At 45.1% G+C, this 21,150-nt stretch overlaps 8 protein-coding genes across 8 annotated transcripts; 7 read left to right on the plus strand and 1 right to left on the minus strand.

Moving 5' to 3' along the window:
• Positions 1-583: 583 nt before the first annotated feature.
• CTRU02_211506 (nucleotide-sugar) lies at positions 584-1,296 on the plus strand (the record flags this gene model as incomplete). Its single annotated transcript, XM_070205647.1, has 2 exons — positions 584-1,126; positions 1,186-1,296. The coding sequence occupies 2 exons, from the start codon at positions 584-586 to the stop codon at positions 1,294-1,296; spliced, it is 654 nt and encodes a 217-aa protein (XP_070060460.1).
• A 337-nt stretch (positions 1,297-1,633) lies between these two features.
• On the plus strand, positions 1,634-2,753 carry CTRU02_211507 (glycan biosynthesis protein; the record flags this gene model as incomplete). Its single annotated transcript, XM_070205648.1, has 4 exons — positions 1,634-1,943; positions 2,016-2,206; positions 2,260-2,327; positions 2,411-2,753. The coding sequence occupies 4 exons, from the start codon at positions 1,634-1,636 to the stop codon at positions 2,751-2,753; spliced, it is 912 nt and encodes a 303-aa protein (XP_070060461.1).
• A 1,728-nt stretch (positions 2,754-4,481) lies between these two features.
• On the plus strand, positions 4,482-5,531 carry CTRU02_211508 (vacuolar protein sorting-associated protein TDA6-like protein 2; the record flags this gene model as incomplete). The annotated part of the gene is made up of 1 exon (XM_070205649.1): positions 4,482-5,531. One exon carries the CDS (start codon positions 4,482-4,484, stop codon positions 5,529-5,531), a length of 1,050 nt encoding a protein of 349 aa, XP_070060462.1.
• Positions 5,532-6,713: 1,182 nt separating this feature from the next.
• CTRU02_211509 (uncharacterized protein) lies at positions 6,714-7,332 on the plus strand (the record flags this gene model as incomplete). The annotated part of the gene is made up of 3 exons (XM_036732103.1): positions 6,714-6,888; positions 6,947-7,061; positions 7,131-7,332. 3 exons carry the CDS (start codon positions 6,714-6,716, stop codon positions 7,330-7,332), a joined length of 492 nt encoding a protein of 163 aa, XP_036576182.1.
• A 739-nt stretch (positions 7,333-8,071) lies between these two features.
• On the minus strand, positions 8,072-9,054 carry CTRU02_211510 (short-chain dehydrogenase reductase sdr; the record flags this gene model as incomplete). The annotated part of the gene is made up of 2 exons (XM_036732102.1): positions 8,072-8,494; positions 8,545-9,054. 2 exons carry the CDS (start codon positions 9,052-9,054, stop codon positions 8,072-8,074), a joined length of 933 nt encoding a protein of 310 aa, XP_036576181.1.
• Positions 9,055-13,133: 4,079 nt separating this feature from the next.
• CTRU02_211511 (uncharacterized protein) lies at positions 13,134-13,487 on the plus strand (the record flags this gene model as incomplete). Its single annotated transcript, XM_036732101.1, has 2 exons — positions 13,134-13,265; positions 13,353-13,487. 2 exons carry the CDS (start codon positions 13,134-13,136, stop codon positions 13,485-13,487), a joined length of 267 nt encoding a protein of 88 aa, XP_036576180.1.
• Positions 13,488-15,628: 2,141 nt separating this feature from the next.
• On the plus strand, positions 15,629-17,372 carry CTRU02_211512 (CFEM domain-containing protein; the record flags this gene model as incomplete). Its single annotated transcript, XM_036732100.1, has 8 exons — positions 15,629-15,676; positions 15,767-15,908; positions 15,966-16,144; positions 16,204-16,240; positions 16,297-16,364; positions 16,438-16,826; positions 16,944-17,011; positions 17,068-17,372. 8 exons carry the CDS (start codon positions 15,629-15,631, stop codon positions 17,370-17,372), a joined length of 1,236 nt encoding a protein of 411 aa, XP_036576179.1.
• Positions 17,373-19,320: 1,948 nt separating this feature from the next.
• Positions 19,321-21,099, plus strand: CTRU02_211513 (methionine permease; the record flags this gene model as incomplete). The annotated part of the gene is made up of 3 exons (XM_036732099.1): positions 19,321-20,457; positions 20,513-20,910; positions 20,964-21,099. The coding sequence occupies 3 exons, from the start codon at positions 19,321-19,323 to the stop codon at positions 21,097-21,099; spliced, it is 1,671 nt and encodes a 556-aa protein (XP_036576178.1).
• Between the last annotated feature and the right edge of the window lie 51 nt (positions 21,100-21,150).

Genomic DNA, 21,150 nt, shown 5'->3' on the forward strand with positions numbered 1-21,150 from the left:
CAGTGCCCAGCTCTTAATTGCTTTACTCAAATCAACTTTCAAACATTGAATGTAACAGATTCTGTTTTTTTTTCTCCCATTGATTCCTTAATGAATTTAGCTAATGGCGAACAATGGGCGTCCGTATTCTCAGTTGAAGGGAGTAGCAGGAATCGCTCTCACCATGGTCTGTTTCCAATCATATTATTTAGAAGGTATCATTACTGACTAACCTTCCTATCAATTAGCTAGTGATTCAAAATGCGGTATCTCTTTCGGTAAGCGACTACCATCTCGTTCACGATGCTATATCTCACAAGCGAAGTTGCAATACAAACTGCAGCACAAGTCAACCCCTAACGAGCCTATATATGACCCGCTCACAGTCGTCATTTTGTCTGAAGTGCTGAAAATAGTTACTTCTTTCGTTGCGCTTTTCTGGACATTTCACATTCATCCTGTTACAGGCCTGAAAGAGGCGTCTTCAATAAGACAGATGTTTCAGCAGGACCATCTTCACAGCGCTATTCCCGCAGTTCTGTATACATTTGCTTCCGCCAGTCAAGCCATGGGAGCTCGCAACCTACCTCTACTTCCCTACCTTATGCTGTCACAAGCCAAACTCATACTGACACCTATCTTTGGCATGATATTATTAAAGCAGTCGTTGAGCAAGCTGCAATGGGGTCATTTAATTATGATGACATCGGGAATTGTACTGGTCCAGCTTGGCTCAATAACGGAATTGGCAAATCCAAGCTCTTCTACGGTAGACCACAGCTTTTTCTTGGGAATCACAATGATGTTTATAGCAGGCTTCTGCGTTGCCTTTTCTGGCGTTTACATCGAGTTGTGCTTCAAAACCAATAGCAACTTTTTGGTTCGCAACGCCCAAATGGCAGTTTATAGCTGTATATTTGCCATCCTGGGTATATTCATCAAGACTGACATTACCTTCAAAAGCTTTTTCAGAGGCTACGATACACGAGTAGTGTTCTTGGTGGTTTTGCAAGCCATAGGAGGATTTCTTGTATCATGGTGTGTGCGCATTACAAGTACGGTCGCCAAGAATTACGCACAAGGTTTGGGTTTCCTCACCGCGTCTGCTATTGCAATATTCTCAGTTTCGAGAAGATTGCGCTACTCAGTATGTTTCTTGTTTGAAAAGAATGTGAAGACTTATGCTGACGAATCCGTGAGTTTCATGTGGGGGTAATTCTTGTGCTTTGGGGGGTGTTTGGGTCTTTATTGTCTTCAAACCAAAAGATTCTCAACGAGGAGCCTGGGAAAATAGACAAAGAGGAATCAATGGTTTGATTATTTAAAATGTGATTTTATTCCTAGATTTCTCTGCCTATGTGCTGTTGACACCGACAGCTTTGCCCTATATCACGTTGATTAGTGCTTCCATTCCTCTCTTGACTTCGTCAACTTCAGCCACCAGTACCTGCTGGTCCTCCTGACTTGAGCATTGGCCATTATGCACGTTACCCACCAGCTTAAGGCTTATAGTTAATCCGCCGTTAGCTTCCGTCACTCCCGAAGTCAAGTAGCATTCGTACTTTCTGGGACCTTATATAACAGTCATGTAACAGATTCTTCTCCCTAATACGACTATCCGATTTGTCGTATAGTTAGCCTCCAAGTTCGAATCATGCTAACAAAAAGCACCCCACGAGGCTTTCTCAAGGCTTATTACTTTGTTCGTGTCTTACGGATCCGTCGCCGGATCCTCATCAGGTTTGCCGTCCTGGCACTGTTAGTCCCCATATTTCTACAATACGCCCTAGCATATCATCTTGGTAGCGACGCCAGGCTGTTACCGCGCGAGTTACAGGATATAAAGAACATATTGATTGTGACCGCTCATCCTGACGACGAATGCCTCTTCTTTGCGCCGATCATTGTTGGTGTACTAGATAAAAATGACGGCATCAAAGGCGGACTGCTCGCTCTGTCGACCGGTAGGTTCATTTTGAATCTTCAGCCTTTGCAGTATGAAAATGCACTGACCAGACGTGCCGTCGATGCTGCAGGCAACAACAAAGGGTTAGGCGACACGCGAAAAAAGGAGCTAAGGGGATCATGTGAGGCCCTTGGAATTGATTCCTCCAGATGCGAAGCGTTAGACCACCCGGATCTTCAGGACAACCCTACGGCTTGGTGGGATACAACCATTACCCAAGCTATCATTAAAGAGTACGTTCATAAGTGGGATATTGACACTGTAAGTTGAGAGATCGTAGCATCCCGAGCCAAATTATTAATACCATACTCGAGATCATTACTTTCGACGAGTACGGCATCTCCGGACACATAAATCATCGCGCGGTGAGCGCTGCTGTTAGGTGAGCAGAGCTATAAGGGAGACTCCAACTCGTACTTTGCCTTGGACCCCATAGAGGTCCGCTAATAGCTCTGGTGGTCCTAGTGAATACGTCAAGAGTGACAGCAGCGCACCAGTTGCGTATAAGCTGGTAACCACGACGCTACTAAGGAAGTACACATTCTTATTCGACCTTCCATTTACAGCATTGGCCTTTGCATGGCGAATTGCTGCTGCTGTAATCTTGCCTTCCTCCAAGATAAACGAGGGTTATAGCAGAAAAGCGCTTGTTGTAAGTACTTGGCAGCAATATTTCAAGACTCGCAACGCTTTTGCCAGCCACAACAGCCAGTATTCATGGGATCGTCATTTGTACATGATTTTGAGTAGGTATGTATGGTTTAATGACATAAAGAGAATGCCCAGCGACAGAGTTGGCATACATTAGCGATCGTTTAAATAACTTGCGCTTTTCTCGTACCCTTTAAATTCTTTTTCACGCCAAGTAACAAATTCAAGATCTTCTGAATTGATTTTTCTCGATGTTTATTTCAAATTCTATGACAAGAAGTTTGTGTACATAAATTAGTTCCTGGTGCACGACTGAAAGCAATTAGTAGCTAAGTTGATCTGGCAATTCCTTTGTGGAATTCTACATACATTCCTATTCCAGGAGGCAGGTAATGACAACAAAACCACCATACCCATAATCTTCGTATCTTTTTGGCGCCATTATGCCCATGAATGGCACAGTTGGACTTGTCGGCATTCGGGTTGCGATAGCGGCATCCGCGGGTTACGGTTTTGTTTGCCTACTATGAGCGCTTAAACTTCACCGTGCCGAACTCCGAATGTAAATAGTCAAGAGCATGGTCTAGTGTTGAAATTACTCCATAATTTTCCCTAATAAGAAAGTGACTAGGACTTTGATATTCCCTACCAACCAGATCATCATCCGATGAATCAATCGAGGCCAGTGCATGCATGAGAGTTCAGGCTAGTAGAAGTAGTTTATAACTATGAATGGTACCATCCAGCAGGCACCTTTGGTCACGCGCAAGGAAGGCCTGTATGAGACTAATAATGGCGGCCATTTATCATCCCATTCCCCCCTTTGTTGAAGTACTCAACGGCACCATCAGTAGGCATGGGACACATTTTTGTCCTATATTATGCAGTTGCAGAATGGAAAGATCGGTATCCAAGGAAGCCTCGGAAAGGAGATAGTACCAGGGTTAGGGACTTTTTCAAGGATACCCCAGTAAGTGTGAGCGGAACATTTACTTTTTCTTTTGGATGCTGTGGACTTCAGCCCTCTTCGTAATGAGCGAACAGGCTAGTTACTAGTCGTTTGAATTTCCAAGCTTTATTGTTGGGCTGCCAATTCGACATTGATTAAGTATTACATGCAGGGTCCCGTTATGGAGAAATTTAGTGGATTACTACTTTCATTGCACAAGTAGTTTGACCTAGTCTTCTAAACAGTCGAATGCTTACAGATCTGGTAGTACTAGCAGTTTAACACTCCGTCGCTACCACTCATTCAAGTCAGTGGTAATATCTTTCGGTGTCTGTCATGAATTTGAACGGTTTTCGAGACGAAGCCCTCCTCTGGTACTTGACAGCGCGTGGCTTCTGTTCCTCTTTACATCATTACCTACCGCAGTGCCGAATTAATCATGCTCGTTTTCACATCTACCGGCTGTTCCGGTCCTTTTTTCTACCGATTTTCGTCTTTGCAGCATGCCTTTGGTCTTTGACGTCGTTGCTGCCACGTCTGCTCGATCCAAGTTCGATAGACCCGGAAAAAGAGCTGAAAGACAAACAATGGATTAACACTAGTCCCTACTGGATGGATCGTCAGGCCTGCCGCTGGTTAAATCTGTGTGGTGTTCAAAATTTAGCATGGGATCCAGCCACGTTGACTCCCCAGGATCCCGACAAGAATGACGAGCAACGGCGTATCAGTCTCGAATTACGCTCGACAGATATCGATGAAGGAAAAGAAAGCGCCCACACAAGCCCATTGAACGACTCAGGGCCCCAAGATCGTGCAAGGAAAGAAAGTGAAATGGGAAAAGCCATACCAAAATACGTCTTGCAGTATGCACCGCTCGTTCACCTCCACTCAAAGGAGAACTTTTGGCCCGCCGATATTGCCGAGCATATACTACACATGACACCGCAAGTTGAGGGGAAATCGTTGAACCAATCCTTGCTGCTCACAAACCTCGATGTGCTGAATAAAAAACCCGGCGGAGTTTTCCTCACAAGTAAGGACAACGTCGAGTCGAGACCGGAGTGGCTACATAGCCACGTTGGCATACCTAAATCTGGGTTTGACGTTTCTCAGCAGCGCTACATTCGGCGTGTCATTAGTCCTCAACGACCGTCATGGCATTCTCATTCAACTCAACCATTTGGTAAGGACGGAATCAGCCGCCGGGACCAGAAACCTATTACAGGTACGGCGACAGAAGAACTTAAGCTGGATGGATACTCCGAGGCACCGGCAGTTTTAATTCTTGTCGACAAAGGTTCTGGCATCGTCGACGCATTCTGGTTCTTTTTCTACTCGTACAACCTCGGACAAACCGTACTGAACATCCGCTTCGGTAACCACGTCGGCGACTGGGAATACTGTATGGTCCGATTTGAGCAAGGTGCCCCTCGTGGGATCTTTATGTCTGAGCATGCAGGCGGCCAGGCTTATTCATACTCCGCTGTCGAGAAACGTAATGCTCGACCCGTGCTGTATTCCGCGGTTGGCTCTCACGCTATATATCCAAATCCTGGCGATCATCCATATGTCTTACCATTCAATATGCTGAAGGACGTTACCGACCAAGGTCCTCTCTGGGACCCAGCTCAGAATACTTACTCATACTGGTATGATCCTAGGAACAACACGGGCAAGTATAACCAGTCAGACTTTGGCCATGTGTTGTCTCGAAACACCTCAGATAGCCTTATTCCTACTGCAGAAAATCCTAGTGCGCCAACATCTTGGTTTCACTATGTTGGTGCTTGGGGCGACAATATCTATAGTCTCGCTGACAGGCGCCAGTGGCGCCTTTTCAATCAGTACCACTACGACGAGGGGCCCTACGGCCCCAAGCTCAAGGGCTTAGATCGCGAGCAAATTTGTCCTACAGATCAGTGTGAGATCCTAGAAACGATAATCCCAGGTCAGACATGGTATGGAAAGAAAACGATCGGTTTATGAGCAGAACACAGCTTTAGAACATTAAGCGTTGGTACTTGGAAGTTGCATTTCCGGGTGCATGCTGTTGCCTATTTCGAAGAAAAAAGGCCATTTTTTTCATTTATATAGTGTTATATAAGTAAGAACAAGATTTTGATGTTAATTCTTAACAGTCAGAGTCCCAGGTTGAAATGGCTTTATGGACACCCAACTTGCCAGTTGCCAGCCATTCAAACGTTACGTTAGGAAGCTCAAACTACCTGCTCGCGAGATGGGCGATTGGAAGGGCCTAATTCAGCATGTCATTCTACAGCTTGTTTGAAAGAGGCTATGCTTTTATCACACTTTGAGAAGAATCTCTTTTCTTACACTCATTAAGGTGTCCTGCGATCCCAACAAAAACGCTCATGTCTCTTAACCCCACACGTGGACTCAGGGGCATCAAGATACATCCAGCTCGTTTTTTTCTTTTTCTTTCGCCGTAGGTAATTATGATTTACCCTGATATTTTATATCAGAACGCATTTAATACAACGATAAGCCTTCAACTCATAGTCTCATAAGAAAAACATTATGAGGCGCCTAATTTTCCAACATCCAGGTTGGATCTTTTTTCTATGTAGTCGATCACATAGGTATTATTAAAAGCCTCGGCGTCCGAACCACAATTTCTAGCCCTATGCCATGATCGTCGTTGCGCCGTAAGACAGCGCTTTTTCACTTAACCATCACAGTCGCTGTACAGCAGTAATGTCGTCGAAATAGTCCGTCGGCCCGAAGGAGTCCGTCAGCCGTAATAGTGGTCTGCGGTTGTGTTGTCTGTAGGGAGTTCGTAAGCCGTTCGAGGATCGCGCGAATATTGCTCTATTGGGACTCTGGGTCCACTCAGGGTTACGTCACCCAGTATGGCAACACAGGCCTGTGCCAAGACCGCCATGCAAAAGAAGCCGGGAAAGATGGCTGACCGGCATCATGCCCAGACTTCTGGCATACATGCCTATGTAATCATACATCCTCCGACTTGGGAAGCAAAACACAGTCTCACACAGCCTTGTATACGCGTGTCGGGGGCAGCAATTTGATCCGGCGATTTTATGGAGCGATTGTCAAAACGTCTTCTGCTCGCTCATTCCCTGAATGACATACTTTCAAGCCCATTAGGAACGCAGCTTTTGGCTTGACCATAACTCAGGCATTGCGAAAATGTCTCAATCGCATCTTCAACGTCAGAAAGACGCCCAACAAGCTGAAGTTTATGACATGCAAAACATGGATGGCGAACGGCAGAGCATACAGAGAGACAAGTGGCATCACGGTCTATGCGGCTGCTGCGCTTCCTGCGACCTGTGCCTATTGGGAACCTTTTTGCCATGCCTTCGTATGTCACTCCTGTTTCCGTGTGTCATTTTCAAACGTTTACTAAGATTGCCTGACAGTTTATGGCCAGACCTCGCACCGTATTGAGGAGCCATCCATGTCACATTACCACCATGTCAACCGCGACTGTTTGTGGATGATGGGTATCACCTATCTCACCGGTTTTGGTTGGATGTATGTCATCTGAACGACAACTTTGTGAAGATAATGAATGAATTTCAGCTAATTAGTCGTGTAACACAGGATTGTCATGCGCGAGCGTTTTCAAATACGCCAGCGATACGGTATTAAAGGCAGCGACGCAAGAGACTGTTGTGCATCTTATTGGTGCCTCTCCTCAGCTCTCGTGCAGCATGAAAGAGAGGTAATTGCTCGTCAGACTAGAAGACCAGATACCCAAGGGTACCAGAAGCAGCCAGCCATGAGAATGGATCCAACAAGGTAACATTAGCCTTGGCAATGGGCAGATTACAAGCTTGAAGAAGGCCAAAAGACAAGAATTTACCCAATATTAACACTCTGAATAATACATTTACTGGAAACGCTACGCGATGTAGGTTCTCATCGCATTTTGAATCACGCCAAATGAGATGTATGGCATCATCTGTAGTATTACTGAAAACCAACCGTTCGGCTCTCAAAACATCATATCACTTAGTGACGCAGACAATTCGCGCCGTGGTGCCCAACTTTATATTGTCAGACGCCAGTGTGGAGAACACATGCCTATTTACACCTGCGTATCCCGGACTGCTGAATGTTGCTGACCCTTAATACTTGACAACCGCCTTGCGTCAGTTCACCTTGTCGAAAAACTGATCCAAGTCTCATAAAAGCAAACAACTAACAGCGCCATAAAGATGCTTCACAACATCGGTCAAGTGATAGAGGTTATGCTAGAAATTGACTCATGGACTATTTGGAAAATCTTGGGCAGTCGATTCTTTGCAGCAAGACATTGCATAGCTTAACATACTGGGTCAAAGTAATACTCTTTTGGGCGTCCGGGCTAAGAGCAACTATCATGACAACATTGCAAGTAGCCACTCCACGATTACTAATTTACAACACATTAACCTGTTGATCCTCTGAGTTGAAACTTTGAACACTAAGCCAAGAGCAACACAAGCTGTTTTGCGTGACACTTGGGTATTTGCTCTACTAACAGGAGTGTTGAAAGGCCCCTATGCCTGGAAATTATACTTCTTGCGGGCCCGATTCTCAATAAAAGCAGGCCAAATTTGATATAGGTACTGCGCGATGGCGTACGGAAACTTTGGCAGCACAACGTTGCCTGTGATGCCACGATCGACGGCATCGATGCACCTCTCAGCCACGTCTTGGATCTTTAGGCCGTGTTTATTTGGATCATCTTCTCTCACGGGGCCGGAGTCTACCGCAGATGCTCGGAAGTTCCCTTCAATGGTTGCTGGGAGTATGAAGGTGAATGCAATCTTGGGGTGCTCAATGGCCAAGGACTGAAAGAGCAACAGAGAGGAAGCTTTGGTAGCTGCGTAAAGCGCCCTAGTCGGTGCGGGTATGATTGCGGCAACTGAAGAGACCAAGAGAATCGATGGGGATTTCGACGTTCTCGTCAGCATAGGAATCTACGATCAGATCAGTACTACAGTAAAACCAGTGCCTGAATAGTTCTTACAAATGTCAATGCGGAGGCCAGCGGTCCATCGAAGTTTCCCTTGACAGCACGCCCGGCGATGTCGACAGCCTTTTGGATTCCCGCGGCATCTGCATCCTCTTCCGCAGATTTATTTCCAGTCAAGGCCATGACGGGCTGAAGCGCTGAAACGCCTGCGCAAATGTGTAGAGTGTCTATGCCTTGCCACTCGTTCTCAAGCCGATCTCTCAGGCTGACCAGGTCGTCGACCTTACTGAAGTCTGCGACATGCCACATGCACTTTTCTCCACACTCCGTGGCCAGGGTGGCGATTTCTTCAGCACGTCGCGCGACCACGCAGATGCGAGCTCCGCGGGCTGCATACTGCTTAGCAACGGCGCGACCAACGCCGCTGGAAGCCCCCAGGATGAGAACGCGCTCATCTGTTGGGGCAAGGCGACGGTCTCTTCTGCGTGATTGCGCAGCTAGTTTCCGTTGCGCAATGAGCACCACCAGGACGGTAAGTGCCAAACGAACGACCGGGTATCCCATTGTAAGACTGATGTGGTTTCTGAACGCTAGAAACCCAATGTCTAGAGCCTTCTTCGGGCATGGGGTTGATTAAAAGCTCAGATCCACGGCATGGATTGAAATTGGGTTGTTGGCACATGACAACCCACAGCTTCGAACTACCTAGGTTGTGGCAAAGGCTGACTAAGCTCTGTGCAGGGCTTTGCGCGTAGCGCGTCGCAAACGCACCATCGGAAGGTACCCCCAAATCCTAGATAATGGATCACCAGACAGTACCTCGGACAGTTCATCTTGCTTGGGAGATGTGTTTTTGTTTGCAGGTTTACAACTATTCACTAACTTTGGCGCTAAAAACTTGAATTGAGCGCGAATCATGTTAAAAACAACCATCGTTCCGAAATACTGGGTCTCGTGAACATATCAATATCTGGCGACGCTCTACATGGTCTTGAAACAAAAAGAAAATGACTTGTGAATTGTTTTGAATATGAGGTGTATGTCTACTTTGGAAGAACTTCCAAGGGAGAAATCACGCGTCTGAACGTGTGCGTGGCAGTTACATTCGGGCAACTTAGAGGTTACTGACATGTATGGTGATTCAAAGCGATCCTCATTTCTAATGATGCAATCATCAAGAGGTCTTGCATGACAGTGAAACAGACGTTGAAAAATTTTTGTCAACGCCGATAATGTGAAGAAGTCATTGCAAGCATACTTCCAAGTCGGATAATTGTATTAATTGCATTCTATAGTAAACAGTATGCTCTTGGAAAGAACGTGATCTCTTTACACCATACTGTCCAGGCAACTACCCAAGTATAGCCGACCAGCCTACAAAGGACTCTGAGTGTCTCAGGTAGTTTCTGATTAGGCATCACTTTGTTGCCTACCGCGTTCATAGCAGCTTGAAACAGTTCTTCAAATACGATCGCGCCAATCTGCAGGCAGTATCGCCAACACGTTGCCCAACAGCCGCACCGCAGGGAAGTATCTGGACTCAATGTCCATTCCACTAAAGCATGCATAAATCCTGAAAGTACAAAAACCAATGCGTTGTTTACGTATCTGGTTACTGCGCTGCGTTTTGGGATTCGAAGTACACTTGTCAACAAGTACTCAGCGTGAGCACTAAACGACCTGTATACTAATAGATGCCAGAACTGCGACCAGTATCTTCGCACAGTATATGCCTGCCCGATGGTGCCAAACAAGGGCGGCCATTCTTCAGGTGTGTCAAGACGTAAGACGACCGCAACTATTGACAGGACGTCGTGGTAAGATGAAAGGATAAGATAGTCCGGAATCATCTGGTCACCAACAAGATGCAACCGAATCATGCCAGCGCGAATGAGAAAACTTCGAGCATGCTGGGAACCGGTTGGAAAAGAGTAAATAAGACGCCAAAAGGTTGCCTGGTTTTCAGCTGAGAAGTCTTCTCGCTTCCATACCGTCTGGTCTGGCATATATAGATGAAGGCTTGGGTCGTAGTACAGACAAAGAGCACTGTATCTTAAGAACAATACTCCGACCCGCTTCAGAACGAAGACTGTTCTGGACTTTGGCTCCACCGCAACGGAAGATGGAGCTTTCAAAGTTGATATTTGTCCACCTCTAGCGTCTTTTTTATCGCGTTGCTGTTTCCTTGTTTCAAGGCTCAGGATCGTAGGCGTAGTGACATGGCGTGTTTTCCATCTTGTACCGAGACATCGTGCGTTAAACAGCATCTTATACGCAAAGGCCCAATTGTGAGATGTGTTATCGCTCCGTTTCGTTTCATTTTTGTTATACTTGCTGTCGACATTTAGACTTGATCCAGACGTCCCAAAGCTGTTTCTCTCCTTCTCCACGTCTTCAGATGACAGAATGCAGTGGATGAAAGATTGATGAGCTAGGAAAATCAGCAGAAATCGAGCAAATATTTCGTTGACGAAGTCGTCTGATGAGAATTCCTTGGATAATTTGAAAGCGACCAGGATCGGAAATGCAATGAGAATGAAAGTGAGTCGTGGATTAGCAAACCTTTTTGACAGTGAGACAAACGCTATGCCAATGCCAAGGGCACAAGCAGTAACTGTGCTCAAGCATGAGAATATATGCCATTTTAACTGTACTGGAGCCTCGTGGAAATCCATGACGCGAATCGAAACCTGCTGGCTACTGCGCTATGGTTTCGAAAGAATTGCAAGGGTTATTGGGCGTGGTGTGAAGAACATTTATATTGCGCATGCTTGTTAGAAACAAGTGGCACTGATCTTTTCAATAATCTTCGACTAAAATTTACACCTTGGTAGTGTCGTTTTTGAGTGCCGAATTATGAAAGTGTAGTCTTGGCTTGATTCTCTCAGGCTGCATGATTGGGACAATTCCAGATAGGTGGAGCTTTAGGTCTATACCAGTAATATCTTCAATGCACTCATTGGTCAAGTGTTATGTTTCGTGTTTCTCTTTCAAGGGTATGTGATCCTTCACCAAGGCTCAGTCTTGGCGGCTCCCTTTTAACGCAGCAATTTGTTGAATAAGGAAGGTAGGTTTCAGATGTTTCTTGGTCTTAACTTTCAGAAAGCTTGCGTGAGATGACGAGAACATTTAAACACGTGCTGTGGAGGACAAATGAACGGCCTCGATACTGTGTTTCTCATCTGCGAAATGGTTCTAGCATTACTTGGCGGTGAGATCAGAATACTTGGCTGTGGAGTTACAGTATCTTACTGCAGTCAATCTAATCCAATAGTGCTACAATCTAGAAGCACGAGTAGCGTACTAAGTATATAAATGGTTCGCTTGTGGGATCCTTTGTAGTGGATGAAATCCTCTACTTGGCATATTCAGAAAGCCTGCCTCTGTTTGTATGTCGCTCCGCATTCAAACATATTATGTTATGTGAAAGAACCTAAATATACGGTTAGTAAATATATAAACCAGGAAAACCTGTATCAGACGTAGATGGCTTTCGAGCTTTTATCTCTATCAAAACCTGTCAGATAACTCACCATTCCCCGCACATCACACTTATTAAACTGTTCAAAATGAAGGTAAAGCCTTAGCCTCAACTCCTTAATAAACCATATTCTGATTATACGACAGGCCTCCGTTCTCCTTGCCGTTATCTCTGCTGTCACTGTCTCCGCCAGTTGCGGGGACAACTGTGTTGGCGGAAGTAGAGTCGCTGGACGTAGTGTCGGCTTGACTTCTCTGCCCAGAGCTTGGTTCGCTGGTCTGTACGCAGACAAGCGCGATGCTGAGGAGGCAACTGTTAAGTCTTCTTGAATTGTGAGTTCTATGCGAGGCTTGATCTATCCCAAACTGACCGAGGAATCTCTTCAGGGCGGCAACATTACATGTTTCTTGCTGTAGATGCTGCGGCATCTGGTTATTCCATTTTCAACACTATCAGTCCTTTGGTATAAAATTGAAGTACTTACATGAAATATCGTAGTTACTTGAGATGTATTAAAGGCTTTTATGACCGGCTAAGTCAATCAAGCATGAAGTATGTTCATGGAAACTTAGAGCGAGAAGCATACTTTAAGGGACTCCTAATCGCAGGCAAGAAAGATCCTAGAGACCTTACAAATGCTCTCCATCAATGATAAAGTCTGTTGATCATGTGAAAATTATCCTGTGAACTAGAGTTCAATAAAGAGAAGGAAAAACATGAATAAAAGCCTGGCTCAATGAAGCGTGCAAGAACCAATAGCGGAACCCTGCAAAAGTCTGCCGTGAGTAATTGAACGTATCAGATGAGCCCCACCTGTCGACTGCTCCGCCTGCTACAGCTCTTAAACCTGCACAAGCTGGCTAAGCAGTGTTACGAAAGGTCGATTAGTTTCAGAATTCAAACACAACCGAGTCATCCTATGTACGATTTAAAGGCTTCGGGTGTTAAAACTCTAATCCAAGCTGTATCCAATATATTAATTTCCACTGTTTGGAAAGTTAGTTATGCCTTATGGAACAATACTCCTCGTGATACCCAGGTTGTTCAAACGCAAAATATGAACATAAATAGCTGCTTCTTAGCCTTTCCAAATTCTTTGTCTTTATTCTATCATGAAAAATTCTCTTTAGTAGACATCTCCCCATTGCAGAGCGAGAAAAAAATGTTGTTGCAAACTACTCTTGCCATTACCACTCTTTTGCAGTTTGTTCTGCCGACATCAGCTGCTTTTATCTTCTGCGCAGGCGCCCCAGCAGATGGCAGTTGCCCCACTGACAAAGGAGCCAAGTCAAGTGTGAGTGTCAACTTTTATATTCTTTTTGGATCATCATTTCTCGCTGGTTGATATCTTTCCTGGGCTAACTGTTTATCGATGACTTAGTGTGAAAACATATGCGCCAACTGTGGGCCCAATTGTTTTGGAGGCACGGCTAAAGACTTGGGGGCGACTTGCTGCACACAAGGGGATGGGACAATTAACATCTTCTGTTTCAGAACAGGGAAGAATAATTGCTGAGTTATGTGACAAGAGCTGGTAGAATTGTGGATATAATTCAACTCCTAGAATTAGATTAAGCAGTGAATGTTATCAATGAAATAATCTCCTTTCTTTGGGACAGGTTCACCTTTTGTAGTAACAGTAAATGACTCTGGATGCGAACTCGCTATCTTTGCTTTTCAAACCGGGCAGATTAGTAAATAAGCAAAATGAGGATTCATGTTCCTGTGTCTGAGTCGGTGAGTGCTGCTTGACTTGCATCTGTATTTGTCATAACAAATGCACGGAGAGAAAAGGTTTCCAATGGCTGTGTGTAACCGACGAGATAATACATTCCTGGTCTGCATATGGCTTCATCCGCCTCGCCCACAAATATCATATGGAAATGGTAGGCCTAGGAGGAATGAAGATCAATCATCGTTCAAGGGTTGATGTGACAAAGCTTTTTTGGAATGTCAAGAACCCCAATCATGAAATTCTAAAGGATGCAGGTAATGTTTGGAGGTCCGAGAAGATGGCACGGCCTGACTACCCAGTCCATTACAGCCAAGGACCAGGATGGCCAATTATAAAGTAATAAGTGTAATCAGAAGCTAGGTTTTTCAAGTGAATACATCAAATACTTACTATGGTTGGATTAACTTGTACCTCTTCACCTCGGTAGCCAGTAACATATGTCCACGATGGGGCTCGGTATAGATTGAAGAGGTCAGGAAGATGACTATATCAATTTATCGTCTTCTTATTAGTCAGGAAATCATAAGGCCCATTTATATATTGTGCTAATGACATCTTGGTATTTCTAGTCTTACCGCGCAGGCCATGAGCATGTGACATTTAGAGGGAAATTTTCAATGTACCTGGTGTGTCAGTGCATTATCATGCCGCCCAATGTTGAAAACATCAGACAATTGGGTGCCTACATATGCAAGACAGGTAATGAAAATTCCAATCAGCGATGCCCAGCTAGAGAGGGAAACAACAAATTGGAAAAATTTTCCACTTACGTTCGTTGAGCTTTTATTAGATCAGATTGGTTTGAGAAGTATATTCCAGATGATGGACGCAGAAGTCGTTGAAAAAACAAATCTGAAAATAGAGTTGCTGAAGCGGAAGCGACCGATGAGCGTGGTTCTCTTGCCTTATACTAGTTAGTGCTGAGAATGAATGATAGAGATTAGCAAGATCAGCGGCCTTTGTATATTGCTTTGTGCCTTTAACTTCGGGGGCTTTCATTCGATGTTAGACATTATCGTTTATGGGGATTGTTTCCGGACACTACAAGTGACGGCTAGTCCAGCTTCGGCTGTGGCTTAAGACAGTTGGGTGGCTGATGTACGCCGTCACTTCCGGGTTTCCGCCAATGTGCGTAAGAGTTACTGCATACTTCTTAGGCGTTTGACTGCTCTTCACAGCTCTTAGGAAGATAAAACAATATTCAAAATACTTCCTTAAAGGGGATCTCTACAACTTCTAAATGTCTCTTCATTTGATATTAAAAGTTAGGCTTAGGCCCTCTTAGATCCTTGTGACTTGTTGGTAGACTTTCAAATTACCCATGTGAAATCTAGCAGCTTCTTTGACAATTATGCCTTTAAAGTTTGAATGTGCACCCGAATTAACCGAAGATCTTCAGTCGGGGCTGAGCAAGCAAATTCCTCTTCCTGATTCATTCAAAGCCTTACGGGCCAGAAGCGTCATCGCCTTCCTTAAAAGAGCACACAGGCTCTTGGCCACTGTCTTAATCCTTAATGATGATGGAAATCGGCGAAAGGGTTAGCGGCCGCAAACGGCGCAGCATTGTCCACATTCCTATCCTTGGTTAGAACTTCCACATTCAATAAGGTTTACTATCAGGTGCAAACAATTAATCCATCTCACTCCAAATAACCAAGATCAGACCACCCCTCTCAAAATTTCCCCAACATTATCCTGATAAGTCACGATTTAAATCTTTGCATGGGAAAAAATATCGCTGCCTAACAACATACGATGCGAAATTCGGACCGCTACTAGTCCTTCTGCATTTCCTAAGCCCCATATCTTCTTCTCAAACGGCTCGCCGTTCCTATTCTGTCGCCAACCTCTTGAGGGCTGTGGTGGATAGCACCGTTGTGCATGACCTTTTGTCAGCTTTGCTGACGATAATATTCGCATCCATGGACCTTCCCCTCTCCGAATTGACGGCAGCCCTCCCTGGTTGCGCTGTTAGTAACCTCTTATTCTTGCGCGATACATATCCCTATGCATACCAATTCACTGTCCTTAATCGCTAATATATCGCCTCTACTCAATAGACATCCTGCCCGTCGCAGGCGGTGAATTTCGCTACATGTGCGATGACCAACCTGACTTCGGGATGCCTGTGCAAGGATAGCAGCTACATCGAAACATACCGATTATGTGTGCGGGCTTCGTGCGATATGGCGCATGTTTTTAGTATGCCAATGTCCCTATGCATTAGGTTCCAACAAAACTGACCGATACTACTTTTAGTGGCAAAGAATGCTACTTGGATTTGGTGTGACTATCACTACCAGAACGAAACGGGCTCCATGTTCGAAAGAGTTGCCCTGGTTATTATAACTGCATTCTTCTTCTTCCTCAGGCAGTTATCGAAACTACTTAAGCTGACTGTTTGGGGTGCCGATGATTTCACGCTCATACTCGGATACGTTAGTGATGAATAATCTATCACGTTCATCTAAATGAACCAGCTGACCATTGAGATTAGTTCTGCTCGCTGGCATTTGCCGTATCTCGATTTTATGGTAAGCGACTTCAAGGCTTTTGAAGGCAGAATGTTCTTGGGCTCACACTCTTTCAGGATACGAGTTGGGAATTGGAAGAGACATCTGGTCATTATCCCACAACGAGGTCAACAGATTCATGCAAGTAAGGCAATCTTCACTATTTGCCAAGTGGCCATAATTCCTTAAAATCATGTGCTAAGTTTTCGTGCCGACAGGTGTTCTTTGCCTTCGAAATACTCTACGACGTAGGCGTCGGTGCTCTAAAAGCGTCTATTCTGTTCTTCTACATCCGCATCTTCAGTTTCGTCAAGTCCAACTTTTCAACAACCTTATGGTGTACTCAAGCATTCAATCTTCTCAACTGCATTGCATTCATCATAGCAAACCTGAACCAATGCAAACCTTTTTGGTACTCCTGGGAGGGATGGGATGGCAGACACGCTGGGACTTGCGTCAATGTCCCTGCCATGCTGATATCACACGCAGCCATTAACATCGCTATTAACACATGGATGGTACTATTACCAGTAACTCAAGTGTTATGGTTGCAGTTGAAAAAAAGACAGAAGCTGGAAATCATGTCTATGTTCGGACTTGGAATTTTGTAAGTGCTCTGGAATCACTCAAGTCGAGGGCGTGGCTGCCTCAGCCCATTATGCAGGCAGAGCTCTAGGTCGTTTACGATTTTCAAGGCTCTCAACTAATTTTTTTGGAAATTCAGTATCACGATAGTCAGCTGTATCCGCTTGAAAGTTCTAGTGAAGTTCCGCAACTTTTCAGATCCTACATGTAAGTATCAACTCATTTGACTGTTTATTCTTAGCTTCCGCTGACTTTGATCGAAGATGATGCGTTCTATTTACATATGTGGTCCTATATTGAGCTGTCGGTCGCAGTTATCGTTGCCTGCCTACCATCAACTCGTCAACTATGGCGCCATTTGGTACCAAGGCTTAAAAGAGAAGCCACTCAAGTGTCTGCGGCACGGACTTCTCAGCTTGTAGATCCAATCAAGAGTTCAAGGGACAAGTCGGATTTCAGCAGGGACCAGTCAAGTCCTACAAGCGCTGACGGATTCTTGTCTACGCCATCAATGCGTCCCAAGAGTACAGGTTCTCAGTCGGAATCGAAGCAAACAGATGCTTCTTGATGAAGTTTAACGGCGCCTTGCCAGTAACAAATGTATATACTTCTCTACGCTCCATCACCTGAAGCAGACTTTGGACCCTTTTTCCTGCGGCCAGGCATTTGTCGCTGAAGTTCTTTCTTGGGAGATGCTGAGGTCTCTCTACTTTATTGGTCGACGCAATACTATCCTGTACGAAATTGGTATTAAAGTCCAAGCATAGGAGCTCGTCCGCTTCCGGCCACGTATTCCAGCATAATGATTTACATATGATATCATAATATTACTTTTAGAGGCATTCTTCCTATGATTTTGGTGAAACCAAGAGATAAACCAGGTGAGGTTTTGCAACAGTCAAAGGTTGTTACAGATTTGGTGGTGAGATGGTTTTCTTTCGTGGCTGGGGGCATGCCGCTGCGTCTGTGTCGTGATGGCCATATAGCCCATAGTGACCGACTGGTGACTGTGTGTCCACTTTTACCACCACAATCTGGCAACTTGTACGTGACTTATTAGAACCAGATACGAGCTTACAAAGCCTTGAGTTATGCAAACAACGCCTGCTCTGATCACTAGGTGCCAAGCTGGCTATCAACTAGCATACTTATGTCATCTCTCACGCGTCTTCCATGCTGTTCTAAGGAAGCTTCTTCAAGGGCGACACTGATGAAAAGTCTAAGTTCATCGGTATGCTACCTTGAATGAGCCAACTTCTTCAACCAGATCAGAAACGCTAAGATGAAAGCTTGTAACAGCTTCCTTTGGCAGTCGCAATTGTGGAGAAAAGAGCTTTATACTTAGTACCAAGACAGAAATGGGAGCTAACTGTGTGACTGCCCTTGTCTGTCCCATTCAGTTTGGTTATATCATACGCCGTGGTAAAGGACTTATAGCTGCACCATTCTCCGTGTTGTCAAGGACAAAAAGACAGTTTTGAACTCTAATTTGGCCCTGTTCTCTTAACATTATTGTAGCAAGATGGTTTTCCTGGCGTATCCCATGGAAGGCCATCTATGGTGTCCGCTAGTAAAGGAAATGAAAAATTGCAAAGTATTCAAATGTGAGGCACTTTAACTAAACTCTCTATCGAATGATCCAGTTTTAATTTAAGTTATGTAAGACACGGGGTTTTAATGGTATCTGTCATATTCAAACTTGACGAAACAAGCTATAAGGAGTGAACTTTGTAAATAAAAATTCGCTGTAGCTAAATGGTAGCATTGCTGGATGATTCTCATCGCACTATAAAACGATTTAAGCAACATGTATGTCGGTTACACTCTGATTGCACGTTCATACAGATCTTTCTGATTAACAAAACGATGAAAAAAAATAACAGTTAGTAATTCCAGATAGGCTCATTCAGCAGGCACAGAAAGCGAAACAAAAGTGACTGAATTTGAGCATGTGATGAGCTGTATTGTGATAGCGGATTCCCGTAGTTCCCGATGGCTGTGACACAACGTGTGGTACGCTTTTTGGTCCAGCCAATACAAATAAGCAAGCGACCTGGCCCCCATGCCTCGTCACCTTGCGCCATGATGGCGTGCGAATCCGCGTCCCAATACGAAACGTATACGCACCCTGTGTGCTGTACCTCCGAACCTTACCTTCCTGAAACATTATTACGCTATTTGACATAGGTCTCACGAGGCTGCGATGGTTGACCGGGTATCCACATTCTTATCAATCAATCGCTGTCTGTGGGCATGCGCCCATTGACGCTGATGCACCCCCTTTGAATCCCTTGCTACCTACCGATCGCAAGTTGAGCATGAGACCAGAAAGCCAATTTCCTGCTGGCTTGTTCTTATCTGGCGACATAATATCCGTCTGTGATATTTTGCAAACAATCCTGTCTCCAACAGTACAAATCACGTCGCACGAACCCTTCATCGAATGGTTGGTACATATTTCATCCTCCTGCAGAAATAGCCGTCCTATTCGAATTTATAGCTAGAGACACAGATTTATGGCGATGAGTTCTGCGGAAGTCCCCGAGCGGCGACCTCTTCTCGCTGTGGGTATACCCGCGGTATCACCTGTCTCATCACCAACAGACAAGAAAAAGTCGCCGTCATCGCTTAAGGCTTCAGTCTCTGAGGCAGAACTAGCGAGTCAAAATATTCAACCATCACGCTCCTTGGAGGACGATGTTCTCCCTGAAACATCCACTCTCGGGCGGACTCTTACCTGGCAGAGCGCCTATATTCTCGTCATATCTCGAGTTATCGGCAGCGGCATCTTCGCTACACCAGGTTCCATCCTTCGTTCAGTCGGTAGCCCCGGGCTGTCTTTGGTTCTATGGCTCGTCGGTGCACTCATCGCTGCCTGCGGCCTCATGGTCTCCCTTGAGTTCGGATCCATGCTTCCACGATCTGGCGGAGACAAAGTATACTTGGAGTTCACGTACCGCCGCCCAAGATTTCTAGCGTCAACGCTCATTGCAGTACATGTGGTTCTTCTTGGATTCACGGCCAGCAATTGCATCGTTTTCAGTGAATACGTACTGTTCGCTTTTGGTGGCGATAATCCAAGCGATTTCATGCGAAAAGGACTTGCTGTAGGCCTCCTTACAATTGTCACGCTTGTCCATGGATGTATACCGCATGTCGGCATCAAGATTCAGAACTTCTTGGGCTGGATCAAGGTTTCTCTTGTTGTCTTCATGATATTTTGCGGGTTCTACGTCGTCCTCGCTCAGCCATCAACCGAGTCTATTCATACTACTTTACCCAGCATATCCTGGCAGAACCTCTGGGAAGGTAGTAACTGGAACTGGGGCATCATTTCAACCTCGCTATTCAAGGTGTTTTACTCATACGCTGGTCTCGACAACGCTAACCTCGTCCTCAATGAGGTAAAGGATCCAGTTCGTACTCTTCGGTCTGTTACTACGGCAGCATTGGCAACGGCATGTGGGATGTACTTGCTCATCAACGTGGCTTACTTCCTCGTCGTACCTATCGACGAGATTAAGCAAAGCGGTGAGCTCATAGCGGCATTATTCTTCGAACGGGTATTCGGTCAAGGTGTAGGAAGAACTTTGCTACCACTCGCTGTTGCATTAAGTGCTGGAGGCAACGTCTTTGTTGTTGCTTTTGCTCAAGTAGGTAGCCATCTGATTTATCAACTTTGGACTGGATTTGTTAATATTTCTTTAGGCTCGAGTTAAGCAAGAAATTGCACGTCAGGGGTTTCTCCCATTTTCTGACATCCTTTCTTCTACAAGGCCATTCAACTCGCCTTTAGGAGGGCTTCTTGTACACTACATCCCATCATTCTTGGTGATTGTTCTTCCTCCTTCTGGGGAAGTTTATTCTTTTATTCTAGAAGTAGAAGGATACCCAGGGCAGTTCATGGCGCTAGCTGTGGGCACTGGCCTCCTTTGGCTACGGTTTAAGCGACCAGATTTGAAGAGGCCATTCAAAGCCTGGGCTCCGGCTGTTGTTTTGAGGATCGGGTTGAGCCTGGCCCTTTTGGCCGCTCCATTCTTTCCGCCGAAAACGAAGCCAACAAATGGGTTATTCTATGCAGCTTACGCAGTTGTCGGTGCTAGCATGTAAGTAATATCCCCTCCCCATCTTACACGTGTTTCTAACAGTACAAAAATAGTCTTGCCGCCGGTGTTCTGTACTGGTACCTTTGGACTGTTTTTGTTCCATACTTGAAAGGTTATACAATAGAAGAACAGGAAGAGATTTTAGAAGATGGTACCAAAATCACTAAACTTGTCCATAGTCGCATTTAGGGGCTTTATATTTGATTATGCCTTTATTTTTTGACTTTTAATTAACTATTA

The sequence above is a fragment of the Colletotrichum truncatum genome, assembly GCF_014235925.2.
Source record: "Colletotrichum truncatum strain CMES1059 chromosome Unknown Contig_0008, whole genome shotgun sequence".
Lineage (NCBI taxonomy): Eukaryota > Fungi > Ascomycota > Sordariomycetes > Glomerellales > Glomerellaceae > Colletotrichum > Colletotrichum truncatum.